Source organism: Cheilinus undulatus, linkage group 20, assembly GCF_018320785.1.
Source record: "Cheilinus undulatus linkage group 20, ASM1832078v1, whole genome shotgun sequence".
NCBI lineage: Eukaryota > Metazoa > Chordata > Actinopteri > Labriformes > Labridae > Cheilinus > Cheilinus undulatus.
In genome coordinates this window covers 38,250,562-38,270,616 of record NC_054884.1, presented here as the reverse complement: position 1 = coordinate 38,270,616, position 20,055 = coordinate 38,250,562, and the positions used below count along the sequence as shown (strand labels likewise).

At 38.0% G+C, this 20,055-nt stretch overlaps 2 protein-coding genes across 2 annotated transcripts; both read left to right on the top strand.

Annotated features, from left to right (window-relative positions):
• Nucleotides 1-536: 536 nt before the first annotated feature.
• On the top strand, nucleotides 537-11,297 carry LOC121528031 (zinc finger protein 771-like). The gene is made up of 4 exons (XM_041815136.1): nucleotides 537-708; nucleotides 3,023-3,205; nucleotides 8,015-8,197; nucleotides 9,504-11,297. Exons 1-4 carry the CDS (start codon nucleotides 537-539, stop codon nucleotides 10,424-10,426), a joined length of 1,461 nt encoding a protein of 486 aa, XP_041671070.1. The 3' UTR covers nucleotides 10,427-11,297.
• Nucleotides 11,298-12,141: 844 nt separating this feature from the next.
• chmp6b (charged multivesicular body protein 6b) lies at nucleotides 12,142-19,775 on the top strand. Its single transcript, XM_041815810.1, has 8 exons — nucleotides 12,142-12,343; nucleotides 12,807-12,916; nucleotides 14,093-14,180; nucleotides 14,262-14,348; nucleotides 14,434-14,499; nucleotides 14,661-14,741; nucleotides 16,948-17,020; nucleotides 18,797-19,775. The coding sequence occupies exons 1-8, from the start codon at nucleotides 12,281-12,283 to the stop codon at nucleotides 18,844-18,846; spliced, it is 618 nt and encodes a 205-aa protein (XP_041671744.1). The 5' UTR covers nucleotides 12,142-12,280; the 3' UTR covers nucleotides 18,847-19,775.
• The last annotated feature ends 280 nt before the right edge of the window (nucleotides 19,776-20,055 follow it).

Below are 20,055 nucleotides of genomic sequence, written 5' to 3'. Positions count from 1 at the left end.
ATAATATGACAGCAAACTTGGATCAGAGGTATACAGTATTAAACAGCTGTTTGAATGAAAACACTTCAACACAAGCTTTGACGTGGCTTTTGTTGTTTATTTTTTACTCAGTGCTGATGCTTTAAAAAATGTAATTAAATACAATACCTCAGTGAAAACTTAGTTAAGTAGATGTAGTTATTTTAAAAACTCCTCAGAAAAAGTCCAAGTACACAAAAAGCTATTAAAGTGCAGTAATTTGAGTAAATCTATTTAGTTTCTTGCCACCACAGATCGTATGTTATCATATTACTGAAATTGGCGGGTGAAATGAAGTCAAACTGGTAATCGAATGAAGAGCCGAAAGAGTCGGCTCTTCAAATGTTCCGGATCACTGAAAAGAGTCGTAATTCCCATCACTACTGTAGAGGGCAGCAGTGTGCCTTGGTGGCGTCTATTCTGCCGGAAATTTAAAAGACGAGGAAGAAGCAAGGAAAGCGCCGTTCTTCTTACAGTCATTGGAAAACACCAAAGCGCTTTACAGGTGAAGAACAAGAATGTTTTCAGTGGAGAGGTTTAGAGATGTCGTCAAAGAGCGGCTAACTGCTGCAGCTGAGGAAATATGTGACGGTGCTACAAGAGCTGCCGTCGAGTACGAGGCAGAGATCAACCGTCAGCGCAGAATGCTGGATATCGTTTGGAACCCTCACACCCTCTTACACAGAATAGGTGAGGAAATACGATTTTAGCTTTGAATTTGTGCTCAAAGATGCTGTTATTAAGACGAAATGTGGGTCTCATATGTTAAACAAACAAACACTAACTGATATTTTTAAATGAAGTCGTTATGGGCTAAGGTTAGCTTAATTATTCTGTTGAAAGAGAATGGAACCAGCCGCTAGTTTTTTCAAAACAGTGGCTTAGTCAGCCTCCGCAACTTTTTGTGGTGCACGCGTAGAAACACATTACGGTAAAGAAAGTGAAACAGCTGAAATCAAAATGGACAGTGTCACAGATATCAATATTTTTATGCCGCCTGGACTGCTGGCTTTCATTGGGGAGGTTGCGCCACACGACCGCCATATGCAAGAGGGGGAGTCCGTTCGAATAGTTTATTTTGCTTAGGGTGGTTCCTAACTGAGTGAAACGACCCGGAAGTATTTTAGTGTGGGCCATGATAAATGCCTACTACTGAAAAGGAAAGGAGCTTATTTCCTTTATTACCTCCATCAGCCTAGGAAACACTGGACCAGCCTTTACCAAAGGAGACATGAAAAGATGACCCACAATTCTTTGCAAACTTCATTTGAATTGATACACTAGTTGACTGCTCATCAAAACAAGCGATCAATTTGACTGTAACTTTACAAATCCCGATTTAAACAGTAAAATTCACTGTCAAACTTATAATTCGTTCCACTTATAACGTTTTCATTTCTATTTTTATCCAAATAGTAACTGCTTGGTCAGTATATCAAACTGCATTTGTTTCACTATTATGAAATATTAAAAGAAATGTGATGAAGGTTTGTAAATCAAAACCAATTCAAGCAATGAGGTTGGCATGTTGCTATATTATTATTTATTTTATGATTAGTATATTTATCATTATAATTAAGATAGTAAGACGTGGTTTATACAGCTTTTCACATAAGGAGCTGAAATAAAGACAGAACCAGAGTAGACTAATAAAATGAACAGAGATGGGAGAATTAAAGAAAAAATGGATAAGTAGGAAATAAAACGAAACAATTTAATATTGTTGTGAAATAAAAGGTCTTGAATATTATCTCTAAAGTCTTATTGGCTTTGCAGACGGTTCAGATTAAGAGAAAAGTTTTTGCTGTTCTAGATGTTCACAGTCACAGTTCCTCGTCCTGAAGAGACTTTAGGATATAAAAATCTTAATGAGCTCATATTTATCACCGAGGTTTCCACGGTTCATTTGCTGCTCATAACAACACGGAGAATGCTCCGAGTGGTAGATGAGAATTTTGTAGTCCATCAACGTTAAATGTAATTTTTACACAAGTAACACACGTCACGCCCGTGACATCTGCCTAGGGAAAGTGCAGTCAGATTCCCTACTCACCGCTGTTCTCCTTTCCTATCCTCTTACTTCCACCTTTCCTTGACCCTGTGACGTTTTTCACTGGGGGGCAGCTGGTGATGAATGTAAGTTAATGATGACAGGACGTCTATTGTACCTCACAGAAGAATGAATCAAACAGTTTGTTTGACGATCCAGGATAATTGATCCAATGAAAAACCCAGCTTCTCATACCAAAATCTTGACCTGATATAAAGTTGCAGTGATTCTCTATGAACAAACATTAACATACGTACTCACATGAACAGGTGCATCTCAGAAAATTAGAATATCATGAAGAAGTTCAATATTTTTTGTCACTCTTTTCTGAAAGTGAAACCCATATGCTATATAGAGTTTATACACATAGAGTGACATATTTCAAGCCTTTATTTCTTGAAATGTTGATGATTATGGCTTACAGATAAGAAAACCCAAAATTCAGTGTCTCAGAAAATTAGAATATTACATAAGATGTTTAATGAAACTATATTATATATGGGTTTCACTTTCAGAAATGAGTGAAAAAAAAGAACATTTTCATGATATTGTAATTTCTTGAGATGCATCTGTACACTGTTTCATTTTTATGATCATTCTTTAAAATAACAAAGAATGTGTCATTGATATCATGTGGTAGTGAATAGGTATAAAACATTTTGGCTGAACAAACAGTTGTATACTGGCCCTAATGACATGTTTCCTCCCCCTGACTTTGTTTTGTTTTTGTATCTCTGTTCTGAGCAGTCAGATGACTATAAAAGTGTTACACCAGCTCAAGCCCATTTAAGAGTCCAGCACAAACAGTGTAGTCCATGTGACAACATCTAAACTTACTTTTTTACACAGTATGGGAGATTTTAAGATGCTCAGGCTCTAACAATCAGTTGTACGATACATACTAGCACTGTGTTTTTCCTCTACCTTCACTTCGTTTTGTTTTTGTATCTCCAGATGTCCCACAGCAACATGTGTGTAAGGAGGAGGAGGATGAGCAGCAGCTCTGTCACCAGGAGAGGAAGTCCAGTCTGGACCAGGAGGAGCCAGAGCCTCCACAGATGAAAGAGGAGCAGGAGGAAGAGTGGATCAAACAGGAGGAGACTGACATGTTGATTATGACTCCTAAGGAGGAGGAAAGTGAGCACAGAGAAGCAGATGGACAACATGAACACCAGCTCCTTTCTCACAACTCTCATGTTGCTGAGAATCAAGATCCCAAAGAGAACAAGCAGAAAGACTCAGAGATAACTGTAAAATCAAAACGTAGACAAAAGAGAGACAGAAAACACACAGGTGAGAGGCTGTATTCATGTGAAGTATGTGGAAAAGAGTTTAAATATAAACCGGATTTAAAACGACACATGAGAACACACACAGGTGAGAAGCCTTACTCCTGCAGCACCTGTGGGAAAAGATTCAGTCAGATAGCACATTTGAATCTTCACATTCTTACTCACACAGGTATAAAGCCGTACACCTGCGGTACCTGTGGGAAATCATTCACACAGAAATCTAATTTGACACAGCACTTAAAAATCCACTCAGGTGAAAAACCATATACCTGCACAATGTGCAACAAATCCTTCAGACATAAATGTGACTTGACAGTCCACATGAGAATACACACAGGCGAGAAGCCTTACTCCTGTAGCACCTGTGGAAAAAGGTTCTGTAAGAAATCCAAATTTAATCATCACATTCTTATCCACAAAGGTATAAAGCCATACACCTGTGATACCTGTGGAAGATCATTCACACAGAAAAGGTCTCTGGACAAGCACTTAAAGATTCATGCAGACAATAATGGTTAAACGTCCTAAACATGTGTCAGGTCTCTCAGAATTGGTGCTGACTTGATGGTTCATGAGAGAAGAACTGACACTGCTGAGAAGCTGTACCTTTGATATCTGAGATCTGCTAGAAAAGAGACTTTGACTCCTCTACTTTTTCATGACTAGTGTTAGGTCATGTTACTGTTAAAGTTACTTGTTACTTTTATCTTGACAGGCTGTGAGAAATCCTGGTATTCATGTTAAAAATCAAATTTAAACTGCAGCAAATCAGACTCCATCACCCCCACCTGCTGCTTGGAATTGGCCCTCCTTGATGTTAGATCCTTGGTTAACAACATTTGTGTTTGAATGAAAACACTTCAACACAAGCTTTTGAACTTTTGTTTCATGTTGATGTTTTTCTTGTCCTTTTCGTTCAGAATTGAACATAAACAGATTTTTCCACACAGTAAATGTTCTGTCTGAAATCTCACTAGTCAAATCAGCTGGCTGCTCATGCACATTGACACAGGTGTATGTTTACCTTTGGCTGGTACACAGCTATGTGCTGACAAGTTGGAGAGAAACAGAAACTGTGCACATGCTTTCAGGATTTGTAGTTTGAATGACAGTGAAAATGGAAAAACGTGTTTTTACACTAATGTATTACTTGTGTTTTAAATGGTTAAATTACATGAATTTCAGAACTAGTGTGTTAACTACATGTTGTAACAATAAAGTATTGTGAGTTCTCTAATGGCTTCACTTGAGGTGAGTTATTCTGCTGTCTGTTCTTTATAAAGTCTTTGAGGACGTTTTGACCAAGTGGCCTGGTTCAGATTAAGGATATGTTTATCATCCCCGAGGGGGAATTTGCTTCACAGCCAGGAGTACCATACAAACAATTCCTGTTGTAGTCAGAAATACTACATTAAAAGATGAGTCAGGAGTCAGAAAAAATCAAAGCAAATGTTGAGTGTATCTTTAGTAAATATGTTTACATATATACATATGCTTTCGAACCACATCTCTGTGTTGCCTTTTATGTTTTGAACTTGGTACAAAACATAAAAGGCGTGATCCTAAATAAAGACCCCTTCAGGAGTCGAAAGAGCCGACTCTCTGAAAAGAGCCGAACTTCCCATCACTAGTCGGTTTTTCTCCTGTGGAGGGCAGCAGAGCGCCTTGGTGGCGTCTAGCCTGCAGGAGAAAGAAGAGGAAGAAGCAGGGAAAGCGTCAAGCAGTCGATGGAAAACACCGAGGAAATTTACAGCTGAGTAAAGAACAAGAATGTTTTCGGTGGAGATGTTTAGAGATGTGAACGAGCGGCCAACTGCTGCAGCTGAGGAAATATGTGACGATGCTACAAGAGCTGCCGTCGAGGACGAGGCAGAGATCAACCGTCAGCGCAGGATGCTGGATACCGTTTGGAGCCCTCACATCCTCTTCCACAGAATAGGTGAGGAAATACGATTTTAGCTTTGTATTTGTGATCAGGGATGCTGTCATCAAGACGAAACATGGGTGTCATATGTTAAACAAACAAACACTAACTGATATTTCGAGATTGAGTCGTCATGGGCTAAGGTTAGCTTAAATATAACGGGAATGGAACCAACTGTGGCCAGAAGCTGCGGTCAAGCCAGCCTCCACAACTGTTTTGTGGTGTTTCGTGCAGAAAGACATTACGGTAAAGGACATGAAATAATTTAAATGAAGGGGTGCATCCTACTTTTCACTATTCACCTTATGTAGCGATGAAACACTGGTGATGGGTCATCCTCAAAAGCTGCGGCTCTGAGAGCCGATGCTTTTTAGTGAATCAGAAGAGTCGGCCCGCACAGAGTGAGAGCCGGCTCCCGTTTTTTTTCCTTTCCCTACATCCACTCGGCATTAATTCTAACCCTAACCAGTGGAATTTAAATGCTAAACCTAAGAATGGTTTTGTAACAGAATAAATGCACAAAATTAGGCAATTATAAGGCTTCTCATAAAACCACTGAATGCAAAAGGGTTTTCAACACACTAACCATTGTCTTTTGCGTAGTTAAAGTAAAATATAGGGCTACAAAAAATCCTAAATAAAGAGCCGTTCGGGAGGCGAAAGAGTCGACTCTTCTTTGGGAGCCGAGCCAAAAGTGCCGATCTCTGAAAAGAGCCGAACGTCCCATCACTATGAAACACGGACAGCGAGAAGGACTTCCGTTTTGTGTCTTGACTTCCGGTCAGCCTTATGGCTGTTTAAAATAATAATGATAAAGTAATACAGTACATGTATTAATGTGTCTGTTATGTTTCCTTTTCTCAGTTTTCACAGTCTGATAATGCTCCTCAAAGATTTCTCAAGCCTTAGCCTCAGGTGAAAAAGGGCAACGGTATGTAGTACTCAATGGCTCACCACAGGACGAAACAACTTCAGAAACAGGTAGAAGTATCAAAAGAATGTTTTTTAATGTTATACTACCACCTGTGGTAAAAACAAGATGATAGCTGCTATGCATTTCAATTTAATGTTCCTTCTTAAAGTGGCTATAAATCTTTTTATAATGGAGGTGCACCAGTGATCATTAACTTTAATGAAAAACTGTATATGTCCTCGTGTCATGTGCATTAATAGAGGGCAGCAATATATTAATTCCCATGTGTGGGAAAATACACCCTGCTGATTTTTTTTAAATTCAAAAAGCATCACACCGTGCTCATCCTGAAAAAACAAACACGATGGACTAATTCTCAAAAAAAAGGGGCTGATATTTCCGGCTTTAATGTTAAAATGTATAATAAGGAAAATATATTGCACAGCATCACATGTTGCTAAATAACACTACATCAGTTTTTAAAGATAGCAAGACTATTAAAAAAACAAAATACTACAAAAAAATTGTGAACATACCTTCAGACGACCGCCTCTGTGTGACTGTAGGACTGGACTTCTGATGGAAAGTTATTCGTATAAAGTCCTTGTGTGTAAAATGAAGGCTTTTCTTCATAATACTTATTAAATGTTTTATAGTATAATATTTCCCGAACCATTAGTAGAAAAAAATGACTTTTTTTTTTTTAAGTGCTAAATTACAGATTTGTTTACACTGCCTGATGCATTTCCTCATTTTGCCGGCACTTGACCGGGGGGCAAGATACAAAGTGATCAAAACGGAAGTGAGCAGAATGTGCGGGGCTACAGAAGGTGAATATGGGTCCGTTCAAAAAGTCCAGAAAATTACCTCCTAAGTCCTTTCCTATCCACTTTTCCTTAACCCCAATGAAAAACGTCACTGGGTCAAGGAAAGGTGGGAGTAAGAGGATAGGAAAGGAGAACAGCGGTGATTAGGGAATCAGACTGCACTTTCCCTAGGCCAAAGGTTCCCAATGTGGGCCGTGGGCCGTGGGCCCCCCCCAGGGGGACGCAGGATCATAATGGGGGGGTGCAGCAAGGCCAGGCTAAGCAGCACCAGCTGATGACTTCAGGTCTGTAGAAGAGGAAAAGTTTATAGAAGTCTCTGCAGATTCAACGATATTATTGCAGTTAAAGTCCAAGACATTACCTGCATTTTGGATTGGAGTGGAAAAGGGGTCATAGTAGCTGGACATGAGAGCCTTTGCTACACTTCTTTCCTTTTGCATCGTCCCACCTGTGTCAGGGGAGTTGCAAAAAGCAGTTGCCTCTACAATACAAAATCAAATCATAGCTGGACATTGAAAAAGACCTGAGTGCCAGTCTCACAGCTGCATCCAAGACGCAAAAAGATCTGAAGTACCAAATAAACCCACAGTTGTCACTGAAATTATTGCAGGACTGGGTGTATAAATCTTAAAGATGGTCATTTAGTTTTTATTTCTAGGGAATCGTCCATCTTCAGAGAGTCAAATCTTTAAAACTAAAAATTTTTAGATTTAATGTGGGGGTAAAAACCCAGGTCTTCATACCAAAATCTTGACCTAATATAAGGTTGCAGTGATTCTCTGTGGAACAAACAGCTACATGCATACTCACATGTAGACTTCTATCCTATTTTCCTATTTTCTTGATCAATCTTTATAATAACAAAGAATGTGTCACTGATATCATGTGGTATTGAATAGGTATAAAACATTTTGTCTGAACAAACAGTTGTATACTGGCACTAATGACATGTTTCCTCCCCCTGACTTTGTTTTGTTTTTGTATCTCCAGACGTCCCACAGCAACATGTGTGTAAGGAGGAGGAGGATGAGCAGCAGCTCTGTCACCAGGAGAGGGAGTCCAGTCTGGACCTGGAGGAGCCAGAGCCTCCACAGATGAAGGAGGAGCAGGAGGGAGAGTGGATCAAACAGGAGGAGACTGACATGTTGATAATGACTCCTACTCAGGAGGAAAGTGAGTGCCATGTACGAGAAGGCTACTGAAGAGGCTAAATAAAAATACTAAGGCTGTGGCTCAGGCTAAGCAGGGATGGTGGATGAACTGGGAGAGTGTAGAGAAGAGGAAGCTGAGTTGGAGAGACCTATGGAGTATGGAAGATAGGCAGATCAAATTCCTGCTAGGGTTTGCCTATGACATCCTACCATCATCCCAGAACCTGAAGTGCTGGGTCGACGGGGACCCATCGTGTCCTTTGTGCTCCGAGACAGCAACCTTGAGGCACATTTTTACAGGATGTAGGATCAGTCTGTCACAAGGTAAATATAAATGGAGACATGACAGGATTTTGAAAAGTCTAGCAGCAGGAATTGAAAACAGAAGGCGACAGGTGAATGCAGGACATAATCAGGGAATGAGGATGGTTCAGTTTGTCCAAGAAGGTTAAAGAAGGCTGGTTTTTAGGCAGGCACCAGTTAGGCCAGTTAAAGGATGCCAAGGACTGGGAGATACAGGTAGATTTAGGAGGGAAACTTGTTGTGCCACAGAAGATAGTTTGCACCAATCTTAGGCCGGACATAGTGCTGTGGTCTGCCAGTCAGCGTGTACTTTATTTTATAGCGCTGACAGTTCTGTGGGAGGATTCTGTGGAGGAAGCCTATGAAAGGAAGAAGCTGAGATACGCAGAGTTAGGAGCAGAAGCTGAACAGTGAGGATGGAAAGTTAGGACTCATTCAGTAGAAGTGGGATGTAGAGGGTTTGTGGCAAGGTCAGCTGTCTCATTACTTAGAGAGCTGGGAGTGCAGAGACAGAATTTACGAAAGACAGTTAAGGAAATGTCAGATGAAGCAGCTCAGGCCAGTCAGTGGATCTGGATGAGAAGGAGTAATGCCAGTTGGGGCATAGCCTTAGCTATGCCTCCCCCACCCTAAGCTTGCTCTCTCTCTCTCTCTCTAATCTCAGGGTTCTCACTTAACAATCCTGGTGAAGTGCGGCTTTTTTACTACCCTATCGGTCTGTACGGTTAAGTGTTGGAGGCAAATAGTAATGGATTAGGGATTTCGTCACTGAGCGTTGATCCTCTGTGTGTGTTTTATTCAGAATTAAGGTTGCAGTGATTCTCTATGGAACAAACAGCAACATGTGTACTCACATGTAGACTTTGTCCTATTTTCATGATTAGTCTTTAAAATAACAAAGAATGTGTCATTATTACCATGTGGTATTGAATAGGTATAAAACATTTTGTCTGAACAAACAGTTGTATACTGGCACTAATGACATGTTTCCTCCCCCTGACTTTGTTTTGTTTTTGTATCTCCAGACGTCCCACAGCAACATGTGTGTAAGGAGGAGGAGGATGAGCAGCAGCTCTGTCACCAGGAGAGGGAATCCAGTCTGGAACAGGAGGATCCAGAGCCTCCACAGATGAAAGAGGAGCAGGAGGAAGAGTGGATCAAACAGGAGGAGACTGATATGTTGATAATGACTCTTCAGGAGGAAAGTGAGAACAGAGAAGCAGATGGACAACATGAACACCAGCTCCTTTCTCACAACTTACTTACTCTGCCTTACTCCTGCAGCACCTGTGGAATCAGATTCAGTGAGAAATCAAATTTAGATTATCACATTCGTACTCACACAGGTACAAAGCTGTACACCTGTGGTACCTGTGAGAGATCATTCACATATAAATCTTCGTTGGACCAGCACTTAAAAATCCATACAGGTGAAAAACCACACACCTGCACAATGTGCAACAAATCTTTCAGAACAAAAGGTAATTTGACGGTCCACATGAGAAGACACACAGGTGAGAAGCCTTACTCCTGCAGCTTCTGTGGAAAAAGATTCAGTGAGAAATCACATTTTAATTATCACATTCGTACTCACACAGGTACAAAGCCGTACACCTGTGGTACCTGTGAGAAATCATTCACACTGAAATGTCATTTGGACCAGCACTTAAAAATCCACTCAGGAGAAAAACCACATTCCTGCACAATGTGCAACAAATCTTTCAGAAAAAAAGAAAATTTGACAATCCACATGAGAAGACACACAGGTGAGACGCCTTACTCCTGCAGCACCTGTGGAACAGGATTCTGTAGGAAATCAACTTTGGATCAGCACATTCATACTCACAAAGGTATAAAGCCGTACCCCTGTGGTACCTGTGGAAGATCATTCACACAGAAAAAGTCTCTGGACAAGCACTTAAAGATTCATGCAGACAATAATGGTTAAACGTCCTAAACATGTGGCAAGTCTCTCAGAATTGGTGCTGACTTGATGGTTCATGAGAGAAGAACTGACACTGCTGAGAAGCTGTACCTTTGATATCTGAAATCTGCTACAAAAGAGACTTTCGCTGCATTTCCATCTGCTGTTCCGGTTTGACTGTGTACAGTTCGGTATGGTTCAGTTCTCAAAACAGCAAAATAATTTTTCACCCGTATCGCTCTTCATTTCAATAAAATGACAGCAAACTTAGATCAGAGGTATACAGTATTAAACAGCTGTTTGAATGAAAACACTACAACACAAGCTTTTGAACTTTTGTTTCATGTTGATGTTTTTCTTGTTCTTTTTGTTCAGAATTGAACATGAACAGATTTTTCCACACAGTAAATGTTGTGTCTGAAATCTCACTAGTTAAATCAGCTGGCTGCTCATGCACATTGACACAGGTGTATGTTTCTTTGGTTTGTACACAGCTATGTGCTGACAAGTTGGAGAGAAACAGAAACTGTGCACATGCTTTCAGGATTTGTAGTTTGAATGACAGTAAAAATGGAAAAACATGTATTTTTACACTAATGTATTACTTGTGTTTTAAATGGTTAAATTACTTGAATTTCAGAACAAGCGTGTTAACTACATGTTGTAACAATAAAGTATTGTGGCTTCTCTAATGGCTTCACTTGAGGTAAGTTATTCTGCTGTCTGTTCTTTATAAAGTCTTTGAGGGCGTTTTGACCAAGTGGTCTGGTTCAGATCAGCTCACTGCTGTACTAGTTATTTGATAAGAATCTGATTTTCAAGGAAGGACTGTTCTCTTTGAAAGTTAAAGCTCTGTATTTTGAAAAAAAATAAATAAATAAATGTTCACCTCTTAGTATTTGTCATGCTGTTGTTTGAGCCTGTTGTTCATCTAATGTTCATCTAAGGGGCAATTAAGATAAAATATCTAACTTTCATCATCTTGAGAAAGGAGCCACAGAAATAACTCACATGTCAACCTCACTTGCCTATTAGGCAGTCTTTTTTTTTTTTTTTTTTTTAAGCTCTGCAACTTTTTCAGTCTCTAGCTTTGGTAGTTTTTTTTTTTTTGTTTGAGAAACATTTTTGTTTTTAGCCAAAGGATTGCTATCAAATAATGAGCTAATCTAAATATTCGAGAAGTTATTCCCTATCTCCCTATTAACTTTTTGTAAATCAGTAAATTTGAAAATTCATTGATAACAATAATAATTATATTTTAGCATTAAAAATATCATTTGGGTTGAAGAGCTTCTACATATTGGTGTATTAACCATTGCAGAAACATAAAAAATGATTTTGGTAATTACCAATGCTGTTAATTAGAGTTAGGGTTAGGGTGGTCTAATAAATTTGTTAAGCACTGTATATTATTTATATTCCCGGATGTCAGCTTTACTTTGACAGAAGCATAACCGGATGTAAAGTAGCGTGACGCTCACATCCTAGGCTGCACTTTCTGCCACTAGAGGGCGGTGAAACCCCGCGTTTGTACAAAAGACACCCCGTTTTTAAACCAATAATTCGTTTAACTCGTTCTATCTTTGTACTCTGTTTTACTGTACAATTTACAATAAAACTAATTTGAAATACCTTATGAGGAAAAACGACTTAATCGAACACGTCCCCCATTATTTATTCGTTTTCATACTTCTACCTTTTGTCCCTGGCCGGCTCCCGTCCTTCCTGATGTGGGTGTGGACAGTTGCACAGATGACTACACAAATAATGGAGAAGCTCCTCTAGCCAGCCTCTTCTAAGTTAACAAACAGAACTGAGCCCGGATTAATTTCACATTTCCCTCCTGCTTGTGAAGTGTAGCTGGGATGCTGTGTCAGGATGGGAAATTTGTTTGGAAAGAAGAAACAAACTCGAGTGACAGAACAAGACAAAGCGATTTTGGTGAGAGTCACAGCTAGTTAGCATTAGCATGGACATGTCTGGCATGTTTATATGTCTGTGGATAAAATGTTAATACAAGCACCAAGCTGGGCTTTTTAATGGTTTTCGATTTAATAAAATAACTAAGTCAATATTTAAGCGATTAACTAAACGCTCCATCTGATCTCTTTTAACAGAAGAAAAACATTCACAGTCGTATCACTCTAGTTTAAAAAAGTGAGATAAGAGTGATACAAGTGGTGCTAACGTTTATGTTATACAGGTTATCTGGCGAGTTAGTGACTAACTTTGTTAAATATCCCACGAGTATTTTCTTTCTGTTGTTTATTTGCTGTTTTTTGTGTGTTTGTTCTCAAATATTTGGGTTGTAAACAGTGGCTCTCTTCGTCCGTCCTTGTCCTATTTTAACTGTTCTACATTCATTTCCTGTAAATGATTTTATGTCTCCATCCTGTCATTACAGCAACTGAAACAGCAACGAGATAAACTGAGGCAATACCAGAAGAAAATCAACCTGCAGTTGGAGAAAGAGAGACTTTTGGCTAAACAGCTCCTTAAAGATGGCAAAAAAGAGTGAGTAAAGAGAAATGTGATCATACTGCACAATTTAAAGCTAGGAGAATAAATAAACCAGATAGACAAATTAGACTTCTAAATACTTTAAAACCTAATGAATACGGGCTAATGTCATGTATTTGTTTATTTTCCTATGTAAATGATGCAGTTATTGGAAGTATATTGTTTTTCATTAATTATTTCATTAATGGGCCTTACTCAGCTAAAATGTTCATCCTGTATTGGCTTTACATTTCATCCTGCTTTGGATGATAATATCTGCATCTCAGAGGTAGAATTCAGCCATAATTTGGCTTTATATATCCTCAAATATCACTAGTGATTTTTTATGTCTATCAGCTGTTTATATTATCCTATATCAGCTGTAAATATGGTCCTATATAAGCGATAAATATCATCCTATATAAGCAGTAAATATTATCCTATATCAGCTGTAAATATTGTCCTGTATCAGCTGTAAATATCATCCTATATAAGCTGTAAATATTATCCTATATCAGCTGTAAATATTGTCCTGTATCAGCTGTAAATATCATCCTATATAAGCTGTAAATATTATCCTATATCAGCTGTAAATATCATCCTATATAAGCGGTAAATATCATCCTATATCAGCTGTAAATATTGTCCTTATATTTTAGCTGGAAATATCATCCTATATCAGCTGTAAATATTGTCCTTATATTTTAGCTGGAAATATCATCATATATCAGCTGTAAATATCCTATATCAGCTGTAAATATCATCCTACATCAATTGTGAATATCTGATTAGTTCAGATCTGAAAAGGAGGAAATCAGAAAATCAAAGTCAGAAATCAAATTAAAAGACCAAACAGGACCTTGTTCAGAACCTTTGCTTATAATGTTCTCTGAAGTTTCTTTTTATTGGTGTCATTTGAATGCTTAAATATGGTCAATAAGTTTTCCAGGAGTATTACTTTAATGAGTTAGGGATGACCAATTGCTGATTCATTTTATCACAAATAATCAGAGGTCCATGTGTCCGCTCTGTGAGTAAGGCTCTGGAGATGTTTTGTTCTGTCTCGCAGTAATTCTTTAAAGAGTGCTCTGACTTTTCTAGAAAGCATTATTTTCTGTCCTCAATCTTTATTGATAACATGCTGCTGTCTGTCATTTTGTCCTAATTTCCCCATCTCTTGGTCTTAAACAGAAAAGCTCTCCTCTTGCTGAAAAAGAAACGCTACCAGGAGCAGCTCCTGGACAAGACGGAGAACCAGATTGGAAACCTGGAGCGCATGGTGAGTGATCTTTAGGGTTTGCATGTTTCCACAGATTTGGAACAAAACCATCAGCTGCTTTCTTTTTCCTGTTTCTTTTAGGTCCAAGACCTGGAGTTTGCACAGATCGAAAAGAAAGTCATCGATGGGCTGAAATTTGGAAATGAATGTTTGCAGAAAATGCATGAGGTAGGTGATTAAATAGCTCCATCCATCTTTTTACCTGCTTCCCTTTTGAATAAAGGGTTCTTATTGACTGGTTGTCCTTCATTAGGTGATGTCTATTGAAGAAGTGGAGCGGATCATGGATGAAACCCAGGATGCCATTGAGTACCAAAGGGTAGGTCCTCTCTGGGAGAGGGAAATCCCCATCATTTTATTACTTCACACTCAGTTTACATTAAACATAATGTATGTGGAGAATCTGCATGCCTGTCATTAGGTTTATGGTGTCTCTGATCTGAAAATAAAGTACTAACTGAAATCGTTTTCTCTCTGCAGCAAATTGACGACATGCTGGCCGGCTCTTTATCTCAGGAAGATGAAGATGCTGTTCTGGCTGAGCTGGAGGCCATCACTCAGGTGGGTTCAAGCAGGGTTTTATGTCACTCTAAAGCTCTGATTTTATTAAATAAATCTGTTTTTTTGGAAGCTTACATTAGTGACTAAGGGTGCTCTAGTACCTAATCTGTTGGGTTCAGTTAAAACAAATTTGAGTCTTTTTATCAAGCAGACTTACCTTTCCATCAAACTGTGGTGTTGTCCAAACAACCAGACCAAGACTGCTTGAAAAGGTGGCAAGATCATATCATATTTGTATTATAACTGACCCACCAGTATGAAGTTTGCAGATTTCCTCCAATATAAAAATGTAAACTTCAGCTTGATTATTTGTAATGTTCTTGTTAAGCCATAAAAAATCTAAACAGTGTGTGTTATATTTTATATTTTCAATTTTGCTTCTCAAGATTACCACTCAAACTTATGATTTGACTTTTCATTTTATACTTCGACTTTTTTCAACTCAGAATTTGGACTTTATATGTCACATTTTTATCTTTTAGATTCACAGTTTTAAATTGTAAGTCATATTTTGCCCGTTTCAACACCTGACTTTGGCTTTTTAATCCCATATTTTGACTTTTAAAAACATGATCTAAATTTTTTTCTCATATTTTGACCTTCTGAATGACTCATTTTTACTTTTTATATCATATTTTGACCTTTTATACTCCCAATAGAATTTAGGTCATATTTTTTAACTTTTTAAGTCATCATTTTGAATTCTAGCTCATATTTTGACATTTTCAGCTCCTAATTTTTGGATTTTTGATCCCATATTTGGACCAATTAGACTCACAATTTAAAATTTAAGTCATATTTTGCCTTTAAACTCAAGATTTTAAATTTGTTCTCATATTTTGGCCTTTCAGACCTATAATTTCAACTGTCTCCTCATATATTTGCTCTTTAAACCATTTTTCTGTTTTTAATATCGTGTTTTGATCTTTTGAACTAATTGGAATTTTTATCTCAAATTTGAGCCTTTAAACTTAACCTTTTTTAATTTTTTGAATTTCTAAATGATTTATCATCAGTGCTGTTCACTCATATTTTATTACTGGTGTAAATGAGGTTGACAGTTTATGGTTAAATGTTGACTCTGACTGATACTAGGCCCTCAGCTTAGACCTAAATCCAGACTCCGGCCCCTGCTGTGATTGAGTTTGACACCCCTGATGTGGCGTATTTTAGTTACAAAACCTATTTCACTTAAACTTTTAAGAGATCCTCAGAAAACAAAAGTTGGAAATACTACAAAGAATGTTCTAACCAGGCACATTCAAACATCAAGGTTTGGCTAAAAATGGACCCTAAACTTGTAGTATATATGTAATATTTTACATCCATGTGGTGAATTGTACATATGGCCTTTCTTTGGTCCAGCTCTCTTCTGTCTTTATAGTATTTTAATCCAAAATACACCCTGATATTCTCTTTAAGTTTGGATGTGCCTTCAGTGGAGATTTAGCCCTCTCCACCAAGCCCACTGCAGCTGCTCACGCTGCACAGGCAGCCCAGTTACTCAAATGAAAACAGCTGGTTGTAAGATTCAAACCTCAAATCAGAGTCTAAAGGCTTTAAGCTGCATGAGTGATGTAAATTTGAAACTGGTGGCATGAGGAGCAGCTCAGAAACAAAGCGGTCCTTTATGTAAAGATCAAAACTGGAGTATATGAATCAATATCATAAGTAAAAACATGCAAAATGATCTGAATCGGAGGATCAGTTTTTAAAAAAATGTTTTAATCTTCACTGTGAGGAATCTTCACACACAGGCAGTGGTGCCGCTGCTAGAAACAGACACACATTCTGGAGGCATTTATTATAAACATGCATTCATTACACAGTACCGTCTTCATGACAGTGATTAAATCTACTGTGGCTACTGTTAAATACCCTGGGATATGGTATTACCATATTACTGCCCATTCCAAATCAGCATTGTTGGAAATTTCAGTGTTTACAACAGGCTGCATGCAGGATCAACAGACCTGTTTTAGCTGAAGTCCTTTAGTTCCTCTTCACTTCTTGAACTCTAAAGTGTGTTTTAAGGAATTAAATGTTATGTATGGACTATATTTATGTTCCGGTATCGTCTAGAATGAATTTGTAAATGTTGGTAAATCTGATAAAAGCAAAAATCCCTATGAAAACATGTAGAAGAATTAAATTTTTACAACCATAGTGTCTGATTGTTTTCTCCCTGTCCTCTAAACTCTCTCAGGGCGAAGTGGAGCTTCCTGAAGTTCCTGCAGATAAGTTACCAGAAGTCCCAGAGGCTGCTGAGAAGAAACCAGGTCTGTTTTCTTAAATTTCCCCCTCACCCTGGCTGTTAAAATATTTAGGAGAATAAACACACAGTCCTGCAGTTTTATCCTGGTCAAGATTATAATAGTTAGGGATTTTTCATTAGTTTCTATTTTTAGTTCGATTTCACTTTCTGTGTTCGATTTCAGTTTAGTTTATATTAGTTCTGACTTCTGGTTTGTTAGTTTAGTTTAGTTTTTATTTTGCAAAAATGCTTTGTTTTAGTTGAGTTTTTATTAGTTTCAGATTTTTACGGATAGATGTCCGGGCTGAGTGAGCGTCATACATTTTTAAAAACATATTAAAACAGGTTACTCTTCACTTATCATTTATTTATTAAATGATGATGTTTGAATACAACTCCAGACATAAAACTACCACTGTGTGAAGTCTTAACCAATCAGATCAGGCAATTTTAAACTCCCCAGACTTGGGTGTCGGTGCCAGTCAGTATGATGTGTAAAAAACTAAAACTAAGGATATTTTCTCTCCATTTTTATTTTTATTCTAGTTAGTTTTGTAAGCGCACTATACAGTTTCAGTTAGTTTTTGTTTTATTGGTAAAGCTTAGTTTTATTCGTTTTTATTAAGTTAGTTTTAGTTCACTATAATAATCCTGATTCTGATGTATTTCCATTTTCATCGTGTGTGATCTCCTTGTGCATTATTTGGTATAGGAAGTTTATTTATGTATTGTCAGAATAATCTTTATCCTACGGAAGAGTATTGGGGCCACTGAAAAAAAAAATTTCGAGACGAAAATTTTTTTTTCACTTGTGAGAAAAAAGTCAGAATTCTGAGAAAAAAGTCAGAATTCTGAGAAAAAAGTCAGAATTCTGAGATTAAAGTCAGAATTCTGAGATTAAAGTCAGAATTCTGAGAAAAAAGTTAGAATTCTGAGATTAAAGTCAGAATTCTGAGAAAAAAAGTCAGACTTCTGACTTTAATCTTCAAATGAAAAAAAAGTCTCAAATTTTTTTTCAGAATTCTGAGATTAAATTAAGAATTCTGACTTTTTTCTCAGAATTCGGACTTTTTTCTCAGAATTCTGACTTTAATCCCAGAATTCTGACTTTAATCTCAGAATTCTGACTTTAATCTCAGAATTCTGACTTTTTTCTCACAAGTGAAAAAAAAAAAATTGTCTCAATTTTTTTTTCAGTGGCCCTAATACTCTTCCGTATTATCCCATCCTGTGTAATGTTTTTTTTTTGTTTTTTTGTTTTTTTGAAGACAGGGTTAAAGGTCACATTTAATGCAAAATTCAACATTTCAGGCTTTTCCAACAAAAAATATGTGCCCCTGGACTGTCCACAATCCCGCCGAGAATCAGAAAAATCCCCTGTTCTCAGCTGAGAGGAGGATCAGGAGAGCCACATCCATTTCCTTGGAAGGGCGGAGTCAGAAAGCTCATTAACATTTAAAGCCACAGACACAGAAACGGCTCGTTCTGAGCAGGGCTGAAACAAAGGTGTTTTTTTTTAGACATGAAAAAATCCAACCCTGGAGTGTTATTTTCAGCAACAAACTTCACAAGCATGTTTAGCAGTCCACTGAGACCGATATAAATTTGTCTTAAAGGGTAAAATTTGTGACCTTTTAAGCAAGTTCAGTTTTCTTTAAGAGCGTGACACTGACATTAATATCTTACTGGAATCTGATCCAGAGTGAAAGTCTCAGGAGAAGCATCACATCCTTGATTTATTCTCCATCATTCTTGACCCCTGGTCCACCTTTTGTAAATCTGCGTGTTTTTTCCATTTCAGAGAAAGAACGTGTCAGAAAGAAGCCAGAGCGCGAGCTGCTGGCTGCATAGGAACGTGTCTGACCTCCCTCGGCTGACCCGCTGGCTGCTGGACTTCCTCCTCAACACTCCCAACAACCTACATAAACCTGCAACCACACAAACATTGGCAGGAGGGCTCTCTCTCCTCCATAGGTCTAAGATAACATGACAGACACAAGGCCTCTTTTATTTCACCCAGCAGCTGTTTGTCCTCGTCTGCTGCAGGCGGAGACGTGAAGGCCGTCGGGATGGTTCTTTGGAGAAACGTTGATTTGGAAACATGAAGACTTGACATCAGATAATTGTGCCTAATCTTTGTTTTATTATTCTTCTCAACATTTACTACTAAATCATTTTATATTCATGGAATTAACTGTACTGCGTTTATGTTTTACTCACTGTCATTTATCAAATGATCTGTTTTTTGTTTTTTAAAGAGTCAGATCACCCAAATTACATACATATGACAAAACCTACCAGTCTAGATTTGTTTTATCCCTTTTTTTATTTGGTTTTAACACATTTCTCTCTTGAGGTTTCTGCCTCAAAGTCTGTACAATAGAGCTCAACAAACAGGGTTAAAGCCACCCTGCCTAATGCATTTTGTCGAGTAAAGGGCATTGCAGAAGCTCAGATTTTATGAAGTGTATTTGTCTTGCCAAATATATATCATAGCACTTGTTTAAAGCCACTTACATCTAAAATAAAATCTCAGTTCAAGGTAGATCTAGAATGACTGCCTGGCAGTTAGAAGCCTCTAAAACTGAGTGGACATGTGTGCAATGTTTGAAGAAAATATCGTAACGCATTCTTTAGATGTCATATTCATAAGCAAGGGATGAAAACAAGGTCTGATGACCTTTGACCATCTAAATCTACAGCCCCAGTTCCAAAAAAGTTGGGGCACTGTGTAAAATGCAAAAATCTCCAGAATGCAATGACTGTCAAATCTCATAAACCCACATTTTATTCACAATAGAACATAAACAACATATCAGATGTTGAAACTGAGACATTTTACCATTTCATGAGAAATATTAGGTAATTTTGATGGCAGCAACACATCTCAAAAAAGTAGGGACAGGGTTATGTTTACTATTGTGCAGCATCACCTCTTCTTTTAACAACAGTCTGTAAATGTCTGGGAAGTGAGGAGACCAGTTGTTGGTGTTTTGGGAGCAGAATGTTGTCCCATTCTTGTCTGATGTAGTCTGGCTTTCAACAATCTTGGGTCTACTT

What these genes read in the sequence shown, in the direction of transcription:
- LOC121528031 (XM_041815136.1), top strand. Translation starts at nt 537, where the DNA reads ATGTTTTCAGTGGAGAGGTTTAGAGATGTCGTCAAAGAGCGGCTAACT. An exon ending in GACTCCTAAGGAGGAGGAAA is followed by an intron (nt 3,206 to 8,014) that starts GTGAGCACAGAG and finishes TTGTATCTCCAG; the next exon opens with ACGTCCCACAGCAACATGTG. An exon ending in GACTCCTACTCAGGAGGAAA is followed by an intron (nt 8,198 to 9,503) that starts GTGAGTGCCATG and finishes TTGTATCTCCAG; the next exon opens with ACGTCCCACAGCAACATGTG.
- chmp6b (XM_041815810.1), top strand. Translation starts at nt 12,281, where the DNA reads ATGGGAAATTTGTTTGGAAAGAAGAAACAAACTCGAGTGACAGAACAA. An exon ending in GTTTGCAGAAAATGCATGAG is followed by an intron (nt 14,349 to 14,433) that starts GTAGGTGATTAA and finishes GTCCTTCATTAG; the next exon opens with GTGATGTCTATTGAAGAAGT. An exon ending in AGCTGGAGGCCATCACTCAG is followed by an intron (nt 14,742 to 16,947) that starts GTGGGTTCAAGC and finishes AAACTCTCTCAG; the next exon opens with GGCGAAGTGGAGCTTCCTGA.